Below are 13,739 nucleotides of genomic sequence, written 5' to 3' on the forward strand. Positions count from 1 at the left end.
CCCCTGATATGGAGCACAAAACACAACATCACTTTTAAATCTCATCTGTGTCCGTGGAATCAATGGTCTTGGCAGGTGTAACAACCAAAAGTGGAGTTCCCCTTTAATACAGTGCATCCCAATTATTGTTCCACTTGTTTCATCTTTCAAGGGAAGTCTCAACAGGAACTTCCACACTGAACATTCATTGACCACAAGTTGAGGCAACAGGCCTGAATATCCACAGGAAGGAACGGAAAAGATAAATCAATTGAGGCACAAAAGAACAGAGTGGTTTGGAGAAATGCAGGTGAAGGTTCAAGGTCAATCGAATTGAATCTCAGAGTTGGAGAGTAGCAATGACCCATTTAAGAAAGATGCAGTCCCTCAGTGACAAGTTGAAGTTCTTTTTAAATATAAAGCGAAGATTGACATGTCAACATAAAGAAGTAGTTTCACACAGGGTGATACTTCACAGTGGGCAAAAAATTTATACACAGATTTCATTCAGGGATCTCCTCAGTGGCTGGAGTTTCACCCGATGTTAATGAGTTCAGAGTGGGCAGTAATCTGCACAGTGAAATTGGAGCAAGAGTTGAGGAATCACATTACCTGCAATCTGCTGCCACATTCATGGAGCCCATTGTCAAAGAGGACAGTGTGGTTCTGTGAGTAGATCCCAGTTGGCCGACAACCTGCTGTCCCCAGGGTCAGGTCAGCAGCTTTAATCAGGTGCCTGGTTCTAAATAAATCCATGTCTCCCCTCACCAGCAGGTTCTGCTCTCCACACTGCACCATCACAGTCTGCAGTGGAGAGAGACTTCTCCCCTCAGACACACTGAAATGGGAACCAAAGGGAGGCACAGGGGGAGGGACTCTCTGGGGCACAGGGGTGGGTTTTACTCTTCTCCATGGAAATCTCTGGCCTCTAAACTGTTGCCAAATATCAGAGCAACAAACCGCTCCAACTAACACCAGCACTGGGAACAAACCTCTCACTACAAAATCCCCCATGATACCAAACAACTCAACTATCACTTTACCCACCAACCAGCACCTTTTTTTTTTCTTTTTTTTTGTGTTTTTTAGGCCCCCCTTTTATAAGAAGGGTGGGGGGGTGTAGGGTGTGCTTAAGTACAAAAAACCAAATAAAACGAAACCAGGCATCAAATTAAAATTTTATTTTCCTCGTCCAGGATGCACTCCAGCCCCTGCAGTGCCCACCGGTCGCGGAAAGCCTCAAGCGTACCGGCAGACACCGCGTGCTCCATCTCCAGGGCCACCCGGGCGCGGAGCAACCCGCGAAAGAGAGGCAGACAGGCCGAGCGCCCGCCCCCACGGACCGCGAGCATCCTGGACCTGTGGATATCCAGGATGCACTCCAGTTTTGTCTAGTTTTCTGGTGGGTCAGTGGCGGGTGGAGTCCCTGCCGGAGGAGCTCAGGCCTTTCGCCTGGAGTACCACGCACCTCCGGTACCTGGGAGTCGACCTCGGCCCTGCCGAGGAAGCCTGGCCGGCGAACTGGGAAGAGCTGGAGGCCAAGGTCGCCGCTCGCCTGGCGCGCTGGACAGGACTGCTCCGAGTGTTATCCTACAGGGGTCGAGTGCTGGTCATAAACCAGCTGGTGGCCGCCATGTTGTGGTACCGGTTGGTCACTTTGACCCCACCCCCCGAGTTTGTCGCCAAGATTCAGAGGAAGTTCGTCGACTTCTTCTGGGCCAGACGGATACACTGGGTCGCTGCTGCGGTACTGATTCTCCCGCTTAGGGAGGGCGGTCAGGGGCTGGTGTGCGTCCGCACCCAGGTGGCAACTTTCCGCCTTCGGACGCTGCGGCGATACCTGTACGTTGAGCGTCCTCTTAGATGGCGTGCGCTGGCGACGTATTTTTTCCGCCAGCTGCACGGCCTGAACTACGACACGCAGCTCCTGTTCGTCTCGCTGGTGGGCGGCCGCACGTCTTTGCGGGAGCTGCCTGTCTTTTACCAGGATCTGCTCAGGGTCTGGAACATGGTCGCCTCCGGTCGGAGCTCTCGCCCGTCAGGGGTAGCGGCTGTCCTGCAGGAGCCGCTGCTCGGGAATCCGTTCCTCCGCGATATCGGCTTCGGCCGCTCGCGGCTGTCGGTGCGGAGGGCCGTGGCCGGTCGGGTGACCAGAGTCAGGGACGTCCTGGATGGCGGTGGGTCGGGTTGGTTGGAGCCGTGGGCGCTCGCCGCACGGATGTCCTCGTGGCGTGCCGGGGACGCGGCCATCGCCATCCGGGCGTTGAAATCGGCGCTCGGCCCTGACTCCACTCGGGATGTGGAGGCGGCTCAGGCGTGCGGAGCCATCCCGTCCGACCTGACCCCCGTTCGGACGGAGTTCCTCCTCGGCGCCAAACCCCGGAACCTCCCTCGGGGGGCCGCGCCTCACAACTTGAGCCGTCTCTTGGAAATTCCCTCCGTGCCGTTTCTCACCGCGCGGAGGGATTTCCTGTACGGGCTGCTCCTGCACACCATCCACTTCCTCGCCCTCGTCTCTCGGCCGGACACGCCCTGGCGTAACATCCTGCCGTCCGGCGGAGACGGGTGTTCCCAGTGGGGGGCTCTCTACTCAGGGATCCTCCCGTGTTCCATCGGGGATCTGGGGTGGAGAGTGTTGCACGGAGCCGTCGCGTGCAACCGGCGGTTACGCCATTTCACGGAACCCAGGCCGCTTGTGATTTCTGCGGCCTGGAGGAGTCCGTGTTCCATCTGTACACTGGGTGTGCGAGACTGCAGCCCCTGTTTGATTATTTGAAGGGGCTGCTCCTCAAGTTCTGGCTGCATTTCAATCCCACGCTCCTGATCTTTGGCCGCACGGTGAGGAGGGGAGCGGGCAGGTCGGTGGACGTCCTCGTGGGCCTGCTCCTGGGCCTGTCCAAGGTGGCCATCCACAGGTCTAGGATGATCGTGGTCCGTGGGGGCGGTCGCTCGGCCTGTCTGCCTCTCTTCCGCGGAATGCTCCGCGCCCGGGTGGCCCTGGAGATGGAGCACGCGGTGTCTGCCGGTACGCTCGAGGCTTTCCACGACCGGTGGGCACCGCAGGGGCTGGAGTGTATCCTGGACGAGGAGAATAAAATTTTAATTTGAACACTTGGTTTTGGTTTGTTTGGTTTTAGTATTTAAGCACACACCACACCCCCCTTCTTATAAAAGGGGGGCCTAACAAAATAAAAAAAAAGAAAAAAGGAAAAAAAAAATCTGAAAGTGAAAAAAAAAATTTAAAAAAAAATCGGAAAGTTTCTCTTTGTTTCAATCTCTTGGAATCATAACTTTGAATTATTTGATAATAATTTGATATTTTCACTGAAGTGGCTCTTCATAATCTGGTCAAGTTTATTACTTGTTGGTGATTGTGATGTTGAGACAATATTCAAAGCAATCAAGTTGTCTTGAGTGAATTTGCAAACCATCCATTGGTCAGAGAAATGGAAATTCCATCCCATGGATGGTGTGAATCGTCCCCAGTTCTAATATAGAGAATGGGTGTGTCTGAGGATTGGCAGCATGGGGGCATCAACTGGGCAAAGCATTGTGGGATGCATCATTTTTAGTTTTGATTCTCATGAAATGTTGTTTGGTAAAATTCAGGATATTCAGCGAGAATGAGAGGCAGTGAAGATTACTGAATGCAATGTCACCCACACAAACATCTCCATTTGTGTCAGCTGTGGCTCAGTGGCAGCACTCTCACCTCAGAGTCAGAAGGTTGTGGGTTCAAGTCATCATCTCGAGACTTGAGCACATAATCTAGGCTGACTAAGGGAGTGCTGTACTGTCGGAGGTGCCGTCTTTTGGATGTGATATTAAATCGAGGCCTCATCTGCTCTCTCAGGTGGACGTAAAATATCCCACAGCACTATTTCGAGGAAGAGCAGCGGAGTTCTCCCCAATATCTGGACCAATATTTATCCCTCAACTAACATCACTAAAACAGATTATCAGGTCAATATTTCATTGCTGTTTTTGGGTCCTTGCTGGAGGCAAATTGACTGCCGCATTTCTTACCTTACAACAGTGACTACACCTCAAAGGTGCGAACTATGCAGCAGTCAAAGCTACCAGATAATCCACACTGACTCGTAAAATTATGGCTCAACAACGTATGAAATGTGGTGACATTGATATCCCAAAAGTGCCTTTAGAGATCATAATATCCAACTATTACAGCACAGAAAGAAGCCATTCAGCCCATTGTGTCTATGCTGCCTCCTTGAAAGAGCTATCCAATTAGTCCCACTCCCCTGCTCTTTCCCCCTTCAAGTATTTATCCAATTTCCTTTTGAAAGTTATTAAATCTGCTTCCACCACCCGATGAGGCAATGCATTCCAGATCAGAACACTGAAAAAAGTTTCGTGTCACTTCTGGTTCTTTTACCAATCACCTTAAATCTGTGTTTGCTGGTTACTAACCGGTCTGCTACTGGAATCAGTTTCCCCTTATTTACTCAATCAATATAAAGATATTAACATGGACTGACTGAAGACGGCAATTCTATCACACCCAGTGCAAGTCACAAGTTCCTAAACTTCACTTGGAAACACTGGATAATTACAGCTACAGCATCAACATTTGAATCCATTCATAGGGGTGAAGGAGATGAATGGAGAACCCATAGGATTTGGAAAGGTTGATTACAATTTGGTATGGAACGCACAATAGGACTATAGGCAAATCGACACATTTATGGAGGAGCTGATTGTATTGTGTTTATGAATTGATGGCATTGGGATGTGGAGTTTCAGGCAAAATATCTATTTAACTTGGTTTAAATGAAATGGTGATCCAGTAGAATTTAGAATTGCAATCTAGTATTAACTGCACAATGGGATAAATACAAATTGATAGATTTATGGATGAGCTGCTTATATTGGGTTTATGAATTGATGGAACAGTAGTGGTATGGAAGAGTTTAGGAGCCTTATCTATTCAACTTAATGGTTCAAGTTAGTTGTTTAGTGCATTTACTACATCTCCCAGAAGGAAGATTTTGTTTGCTGGAGTTTAGTTCGAGGTATTTTTTCTGTACCATACCCAATTTATTATTCATGGGGGAGATTAACAGGGGGTTGGGGGGCAGAAGATGAAAATGAAGGGAAATAGACAAACAGGGAACCTGCACTCCCCCATATGAGACCTATTTGACTCCAAACAAACAGTTTATTAGGAGTAATAGTGAGTGATTTCATAAGCTACCCCAACTACCGACTGAGGTCTGTAGCATCTTTGAAAAAAAAGCATCTGGATTGTTCTTCCCCAGGCAGATACTATTCTTAAAAAAATTGCCTATTGGACTGAAATTACTAGTTCACTTTCCTTGTGTTTTATTGGAACAAAATGTTACAGCAGCTGATTTTGCATCATTAATGAGTTAAACAGTTGATAATATGCAGTACTAATAGGAACAGTAACTCATTACTGTATTGTTCTTTGCATTGAAATCAGCAGTAATCATTTTACTGCATAAATACAATTTACACTCAAGGCAGACACATTGGCCCTCAACACCCAAGTCACTACATTGATATGACCCCAGAAGAAAAAATGTCATGGGCAGAATCTCACCCGAAAGCCAATACATAGCCCAATGTAATTTGTTACAACAGCTGAATTATGTTAATCTGAAAAATAAGCAATCACTCAATTTACAAGGAGCCAAAACCCAGTCTTCTGTAACAGTTTATTTCCAGTTACTATTACATTTCACATCAAGAGCCCAGGTCTCACAGCTCTTAGTACAAAGTCACCATTGCTACAGGATAGGGGTTCTTCAGACTATAAACAGGAGTACTGAACAATAAGCTTTATCCCTGCAGTCAGTTCAATCACTCTCCCCCAGGGTGAGCTTGTCAAACAGGTACACTCCCATGCCATTCTCAGGGGCTCCCAGTCTCTTCAGGTTGGTGATGTGATCTCCAAGCTTCTTGATCATCTTCACTTGTTCATCCAAGTAGTGGGTCTCCAGGAAGTCACACAACTGGAAGAAAAGATGGAAAATAGTTATGTCCAGCAAGAGATGGAGGAAGATCTGAGCTTCTCCAAGGGTTTGGATTTTAATTTTCTTGGTCTGGAGGATAGTCAAGTGGTGCACTTTAGATTGATGCATTTTATACAGTAACTTTGCTCTATTAAGTGCTTAGATCCTGGGATCAGATACATTTACTTCTAATGCAGACAGTAGGGCAATCTCCCTTTCCTGTCTCCCCTCCCCAATAAAATTTGAGCATGACACCAACAAAGCTATTGGGTATGAAGATCTTTTGAATAGGCTCAAGGACAGTAAATTTCCACCACCTCGAACTTACCCAAAGGCCCACATTAAAAACTTACATGAGGGTCTGTCCTCTCAGTGGAGAGTTTGTGCAGATCCAGCAGACTCTGGTTCACATTCTTCTCCATCTGCAGAGCTCTCTGCATCGCCTCCAGACCATTGCTCCACTCATCCTGCTCTGGCTTCTGAAAAGGGAATCAGGTCTCAGCCAGTTCACTTAATGGATTAAACAAAATACACAAGAAAGTACTGAAGGAAAATAGGGTTGAAAAGCAATCAGATGTCCATGTTGCCATGAACCAATTGTCCCAAGAGTATAGAATTACACCACGACAACCACGAGTCAAATAGTATAAATGTCTTTAAGGAGAAGTACTGAGGGAGACAGTAATAGATGGATGTGATGATAGGGCAAGATGAAGGTGGGAGGCAGCTCATGTGGAGCATAAACACCAGCATAGACCAGTTGGGCTAAATGTCCTGTTTCTGTGCTGGACATTCTATGTAATTATGTGCATTAGAACAAATTGCTTTAGAAATATTTAAAATTGTCCATTTAAGGGGAGCCATTCAGAAGGCCACTCCATTAAATCTAACCTTGATATCCTCCAAGATGACTCGGCCCCCACGCTGATTCTGGAATTTCAGCAGTTTCTCAGCGTGCTCCCATTCCTCATGCGACTGCTCCTTGAAGAACTCAGCAAAGTGACGCAGGGCAACATCATCCCGGTCAAAGTAATAGGACTGGTGAGATCAAAAGTAGTTGGGTATCAGAATTATCATCATGGGTATTGTACATAAAGCCAACCTCAATATTTTGCTTTCTGTCAAGGGTTAAAGTCTCACTGAGCTTGTAGGCAGATGGTTCTGAAAACTAGCACAGGCTGACTTGCTTCACTAACCTGGTAGTGAGATAATCTCACTCCTAGCAATAGGGAAGCTGGCCAATGGAAAATTACCAATTCAGCTTTGAACATGCTCAACACAATATTTCACTTTAATCTTCACACCCAAGACTGAATTATATGTCTAGAAATTAGTGAAGGAACATAAAAGCTTACATCCTTTTCATGACTGAAATTTGAAACAAACCCCTTTCTACAACTACCACAAACAGCATTTACTAAGCACCTTCAACACTAAACATCAAGGCATTTCAGAGGAGAAACAGATACCAAGCAGTAAGAGTTGCATGACTAGAAACTGTTAGCATTTGAATGCTTTGAGAGACAGACAGAGGTAGGAAGGCAAAGGGATTAACAGTTACACTGAGTAGGACCAAAATGGCTGAAGGCCCTACCACCAATAGAGCAAAGGCAGAGAGAGAAGACAGACAGGGACAAGCTGGTACTTAAAAAGTGAAGGTTCAGAGCATAGAAACAGAAGTGGGACATACAGCCATTTGAGCCAACTCAATGATTTAATTAGAACATGGATCTGTACATCAACTCATCCTTCAATACCCTGACCCAACAAAAGATTTCAGTCTTGAAAGCACCAATTAATCCCCAACATCCACAGACTTTCAAGGGAGAGAGTTCTAGATTTCCAGTACCTTTGAGGGGAAAAGTGCTTCATCACTTACCTCCTAAATGGACTAGCTCTAATTTAAGATTATGACCCCCACCATTGCAAGGAGAATGTGGGGAAAGACTGTGGAGAGATGTAGAATAGAGGGTAAGAAATATGAATCCCAGGCATTGAATGCAGAGTGTACTGCAAAACACAACTTCAATAGAAAGCTCAGACACCAGGAAAGTGAACGATTGAGATTTAAGATATAGAATGTGGTGCAACTACTGCAAGGAAGAGGGAGACATTTTGATAATGACTGTACAATAAATCACATTATATTACAGCTTTAAAAAGACACTCACCATCCATCAATTGGGGGGAGGGGGTGCAGATTAGAGAAAAGGCAATAGATGAGTTGGAGAAAACAGAATTTTGTAATGTCACATTAGAATCTCCAATGTGAAGGCGTCAAAGAAACAAAACTCACCATAGAAAGATAAACATAGGAGGAATAGAGCTCCATATTGATCTGCTTGTTGACACCATCCTCACACTCCTTGTGATAGTTCTGACACACTTGGGAAGCCATCTTTAAATTAACTTTAACAAAACTAAACAACTCTATTGAAGCAAGAAACTGAAAAACAGCCACCCAAAGCTCCATATTTATACTGCTGGTTAATCCTGGGCGTGGCAGCCTAGATGATGAGTGACAGTTGGCAATACCCAATCAGAAATTACATCCTCTCTCAGAACACCAATCAAGAAAAGGGAGGAGGGGAGATGACACCCAGAGCCAGTCAGAACTTTGAAGGAGGAGCATCATTGGCTGACAATTCAATAAAGATCCAATTGCTTTGACTTTCCTCAAACTGTAAAATCTGTTTCCGTGACCGGTGGGCACCGCAGGGACTGGAGTGCATCCTGGATCGATGTAATAAAATTATAATTTGACACTTATTTTGGGTTTATTGATTTATTGCACATAAACACAACCAAACCCCCCTCCCCTTCTTATAAAAGGGGGGCCTAAAACACAAAAAAAGGAAAAGCAAAAAAACCATGGCTGCTCTTCCATCCCACACTCCAAAGAAAAAAAAATCTGATCGTGACCATATTCTTGACCATAATCGACCTTTCTTTGATGGACCAATAAGGGAGACTCTGGGTTGCCCCAGGATCACCAAACATAAACCATCACAAGTGGCCCTCTCAGGGCACCACTAATATTGGATGGTCCAATCAAACTGAAAAGATACCAAAATAAGCATCAAGTGCCACCAAAAACAACAGGATACTTTCCCAATTAAATCAGGATTCTATTATTGATGTCTGAAAGACAGTCTATACCCTACGGTGCCCAGCGGTCGCGGAAGGCATCAAGCGTAACGGTGGACACCACATGCTCCCTCTCCGGGGCCACCCGGGCACTTGACCATAATGGACCAAATTGTCAATTGGTGGATCTGCCCCCATCCCATCGGTTATGGTCACTGATCGTGACGGTTCAAAGATCCAGAACCACAGGTTTAATTGTTGTTTGCGGGTCAGTGTCTTTGAATAATTCTGGATGGATCCGTGAGTTGGTTATTTGGCAAGTAGCTGCGGGTTTGAGGCAACATCCAAACAGATCAGAGCCTGTGAACAACAACCAACAGCGAGTCAGGCGAATGGAAAGTGGGTGTGATGAACGTGTTAAACACAAGTCCTTCAATACTCCATCAATTCTAGGGTCAGTGAGCATCTGTACACACATCGGCTGGAAAGTGAAGGGGGCCACGGCATGTTGAGTTCTTGTTTTGTCATCATGACATTTTACAAACAATAAAATGCAGAGCACTCCACGGGGAAGAGACTGTGGACCATTGACTGAAGGGATTTGGGCGGGGGGTGTTTGGTGTTGGGAGGGATTGCGGTGAGAGGCAAACACTATGTGTAGTGTGTTGGTTGTATATACAGTGAGCGACAGTGGTGAACAGACTATCTGGTATTTCCTGGGTTTGGTAATCCCTTGTTTCAATGATTAATCTCTTGTACTTTTTGGACAGTCAAACACCAAGTGGAAAGAGTCAAGTGGTGAATTTTCTCATTAGAAAGGGGAGTTACTGATATTTCCCTAAATCCGGTCAGGGAAGGATGGGGCTCCATGGATATTTTGTGTTCCAGATCACATCAGAATACTGTCGGATCAACAACAAACAGCAGGCTAAAAAAAAATATCAAAGGTGGAACCTAGTGAAGGAAAGATGAAGCAACGAAAAGTGGGGTCGATGGACTGATCTGATCATATGATCCCTGTGTGAGAATAACCTGAACATCACTGGTGCAAACTCAGTTAAAGCTTTGAACAGACCAAGTAGTTGGTGGTTTAGCCTTTAATTAGATGGCTCTATTCTCCAACTCTTCAGTAGAATTATAAGTGGCAGTTTTGGCAATTGGGATCGAGTGTTATTTGGTTCCAGGCCACATAAGATTACACAAAGATTGTATTCGCAAGGAGAGGGGAATGGGGCAAGAACTGTTTAATGAAACAGAATCCAGCAAGGGAAACTTCGAGGGACTCTTAGATTTGCAACAGCAAATGGAAGTATTTTAGAGGCTATGGGGTCCAGGATATAAAAGGTGCATGAGGTGAACAGAGACTGGAAAATAAAAATTGAGATTGAAACAAATAGCAGGAGCTGGACCCAAGTTCTGCACAGGAAGAAAAAGATGGGCTGAAGAGAAGGAGGAAAGAGCCAGGTAACCCTAGCAGGAACAATTGGAGATTTGGTCTTACTTTGCTCCAGGATTTTTGTAACTACTTAAATTTGAATACCTGCTTCAGGGAACACTTCCCTCATGTCCTACAATGGACAAGTCAGCAGCAATGTGTGGGGTTGTTTATTCAGGAGGTTAACTACTGTAATCACCATTGATGCCCACATCCCATGAACGAATAGTAATAAAAAAATGCACACCCTCCTAAAGGGATTCAAGCCTATGTGGAGGAAGAGGTCTTACTGTAATCAGATTACACTTTAATCTCTACTACAGAACACCAAATATTGAAAGCTGTTAGGTACAAATCTAATTTTGGCCTGATGGCCATCCTAGGCTGCTACAAAACCAAATTAAGCCTTCTGGAGGGGAAGGGGTTAAAACATCCATGTGCCCAAACAAATCAGATTTTATCACGGTGACAACCTATTTCTTAGAATTTTTTTTGTTTGACGCAAGGCCACGTGCATTGGTGTTAGAATGTGCTCAATTACTGAAGAAAAGGAACCAGTTCAACATCAAAATGTTTTATTTCAGCTGCAAGAACACTCAACTACAATGTTTGGAAGTTAATCTTAGACTTTGAATTCCATTCCCAGGTCAGAGAGATGGCAACATAAAACTTCAATACACAAGTTGAATATCTGCAACATGGACAACAGTCCAGTCACTCCTCCCCCAGGGTGTGCTTGTCAAACAGGTACACTCCCATGCCATTCTCAGGGGCTCCCAGTCTCTTCAGGTTGGTGATGTGATCTCCAAGCTTCTTGATCATCTTCACTTGTTCATCCAAGTAGTGGGTCTCCAGGAAGTCACACAACTGGAAAGGGAAAAATAAAAATCAAGCTAGCTACTTGAATCATTAGGTTCCTTTAATCTCACTTCCCTACTGGGGAATACTCAAGGTCTCATTACAAAATATGGCCAAGAGACTACTCGATCTAACTCCTTGCCCTCCCAGCCACTGGTATTGAAAATAAATGCTGCCCTGCCCCAGTCACTCACCTAAAGTCAGTATCCATTTGAAGGTTCCCTTCAAGCCCAAGATATCTCAACCCTTGAAACAGATTGATTTCAAGGACAGATTTTAATGCTCACCTTCAGTAGATTTAACAAACCTCAGATTTAGAAATGGAAAGTATTGAGCTGCATTCAGTCTGATGTGATTTTAAAGGACAATGCTAAATTACGCAATCCAAATTAAAAATAAACCCAAAAGCTAAATGCCACTGATGCATTAAGGACTTACATGAGGGTCTGTCCTCTCAGTGGACAGTTTGTGCAGATCCAGCAGACTCTGGTTCACATCCTTCTCCATCTGCAGAGCTCTCTGCATCGCCTCCAGACCATTGCCCCACTCATCCTGCTCTGGCTTCTGAAAAGGGAAGTCTTTCAAGTCACAAAATGCTCAAGCTCCCATCTGCATCCCATGCAGTATTAATCTCAAACTAGCCTGAAACAAGAGGATGACTGGAGAGTGGAAGAAAATTGATTTTTGCCCTGATGTTAGCAACAAGTACTCTGTTCAGTTATAATGTAGAACATGTGGCTCATTAATGAGAAAACATCTTCTCTGCTGTGGAGAAATTTTCCACATTCTGAAAGCTGGATAGAGGCTGCAGTGGGGACCAATCATTCAATATGAAAATAAGCCTCAATAAATTACATTTGGCCCAGTCATGAACTCAACAACTGTCAGGTGGGTCATTAACCAGAGGACACACATTGAAGATAATGGGCAAAAGAACCAGAGGGAAGATAGAGATTTCATATATAAACAGTGAATTGTTACAGTCTGGAATGAAATGCCTGAAAGGGAAGCTGATTCAATAGCAACTGTCAGAACAGATTTTTATGTATAGAATCATGAAAAGGAATAATTTACAGCTCTATGGGAAAAGAGCAGGGCACGAGGGACTAATTGGATATTCTTTCAAAGAGCCAGCACAGACACTATGAGCCAAATGGCCTGATTCTATGAACAAACCTTGATGTCCTCCAAGATGATTCGGCCTCCACGCTGAATCTGGAATTTCAGCAGTTTCTCAGCGTGCTCCCGTTCCTCATGTGACTGCTCCTTGAAGAACTCAGCAAAGTGACGCAGGGCAACATCATCCCGGTCAAAGTAATAGGACTGGAATTTTAAATAGAATCATGTCAGACCTAGATCTCACCGACATACAATTATCTTTCTCTCCCCTCCCCAGTTAATGAGTGCTCAAAGTTTCTTTAAAAAAATACTATGTTAACTAGTAACGCAAACTAAACTGTACTTACAGTAAGTAGCCCCTCCTTCTACTTGCTATTCTAATCTAAAATTGGGCAAGGAACAAGAAAATTCTTATATTCCAGAAGTTTCAAACTCCACAATGTGTTAAGGATCAAGGCAGTGACAAAAGCCTAGGACTCTCATAGTACTTCACCTGCAAGTAAAAATGCAAGAAAACTAGTGAGGACCTGTCAACATTTCACTGGCAACAGTCACCCCATTGAAACTGAACCTTTTAAGTCAATTGTTGACAAGCACTTGACCAGGTTTCTGCTCTTCTCTTACAAATTCAAGCAGCAGCTGAGCCAGGTTCATATATTAAGCCCCTCAATAGAGTGCAGGTGCTGTAAGGAGCAGTCCATTAACACAAGATCACCCCATATTACACACAAAGTACTCACTGCCCAAAGATATTCCACCCCAGGGAGGAAAAGGAACTCAAGAGAAATGTAATTTGAATCCAATTCTGAACAAAAAAAAAATTCCAAGTTCTCAGAATGAAGAGACAGTACAAGACTCACCATGGAGAGGTAAACATAGGAGGAATAGAGCTCCATATTGATCTGCTTGTTGACACCATCCTCACACTCCTTGTGGTAGTTCTGACACACTTGGGAAGCCATCTTAACTTTTACGGTTAACAGAAACCTCACTTCAAACACCACTGCATGAAACAACCTAACCTCTTCCCTCACAAGCTCTTGTATTTATACTACTGGGACAGCCTGCATTTACACAGGGTATGACATCACCAATGATGATTGACAATCCCTGATAGCCAATCAGGAATCTTCCATGAATCCAGGCACCAATTAACAAAGGAGAGAGGGGGCGAGTTGATTCCCAGAGCCAATCAGAGCTTTGGAATACAGGCAGGATTGGATGATTATTCTGTGATGTCATTGCTGTTGTTTTCCTCAAAGGAC

The 13,739-nt window shown here is 44.8% G+C and overlaps 2 protein-coding genes across 2 annotated transcripts; both read right to left on the reverse strand.

Moving 5' to 3' along the window:
* Positions 1-5,664: 5,664 nt before the first annotated feature.
* Positions 5,665-8,401, reverse strand: LOC137302098 (ferritin heavy chain B-like). Its single transcript, XM_067971776.1, has 4 exons — positions 8,272-8,401; positions 6,867-7,013; positions 6,329-6,454; positions 5,665-5,975 (listed from the first exon to the last, which is right to left on the reverse strand). The coding sequence occupies exons 1-4, from the start codon at positions 8,371-8,373 to the stop codon at positions 5,820-5,822; spliced, it is 531 nt and encodes a 176-aa protein (XP_067827877.1). The 5' UTR covers positions 8,374-8,401; the 3' UTR covers positions 5,665-5,819.
* A 2,414-nt stretch (positions 8,402-10,815) lies between these two features.
* On the reverse strand, positions 10,816-13,478 carry LOC137302363 (ferritin heavy chain, oocyte isoform-like). Its single transcript, XM_067971997.1, has 4 exons — positions 13,335-13,478; positions 12,532-12,678; positions 11,794-11,919; positions 10,816-11,364 (listed from the first exon to the last, which is right to left on the reverse strand). The coding sequence occupies exons 1-4, from the start codon at positions 13,434-13,436 to the stop codon at positions 11,212-11,214; spliced, it is 528 nt and encodes a 175-aa protein (XP_067828098.1). The 5' UTR covers positions 13,437-13,478; the 3' UTR covers positions 10,816-11,211.
* Positions 13,479-13,739: the final 261 nt, after the last annotated feature.

This window comes from Heptranchias perlo, chromosome 35 (assembly GCF_035084215.1).
Source record: "Heptranchias perlo isolate sHepPer1 chromosome 35, sHepPer1.hap1, whole genome shotgun sequence".
In the NCBI taxonomy this organism is placed as follows: Eukaryota; Metazoa; Chordata; class Chondrichthyes; order Hexanchiformes; family Hexanchidae; genus Heptranchias; species Heptranchias perlo.

What these genes read in the sequence shown, in the direction of transcription:
- LOC137302098 (XM_067971776.1), bottom strand. Translation starts at nt 8,373, where the DNA reads ATGGCTTCCCAAGTGTGTCAGAACTATCACAAGGAGTGTGAGGATGGT. An exon ending in CCTATGTTTATCTTTCTATG is followed by an intron (nt 7,014 to 8,271) that starts GTGAGTTTTGTT and finishes TGATCTCACCAG; the next exon opens with TCCTATTACTTTGACCGGGA. An exon ending in TCATCTTGGAGGATATCAAG is followed by an intron (nt 6,455 to 6,866) that starts GTTAGATTTAAT and finishes TTCCCTTTTCAG; the next exon opens with AAGCCAGAGCAGGATGAGTG.
- LOC137302363 (XM_067971997.1), bottom strand. Translation starts at nt 13,436, where the DNA reads ATGGCTTCCCAAGTGTGTCAGAACTACCACAAGGAGTGTGAGGATGGT. An exon ending in TCATCTTGGAGGACATCAAG is followed by an intron (nt 11,920 to 12,531) that starts GTTTGTTCATAG and finishes TTCCCTTTTCAG; the next exon opens with AAGCCAGAGCAGGATGAGTG. An exon ending in CTGAGAGGACAGACCCTCAT is followed by an intron (nt 11,365 to 11,793) that starts GTAAGTCCTTAA and finishes TTCCCTTTCCAG; the next exon opens with TTGTGTGACTTCCTGGAGAC.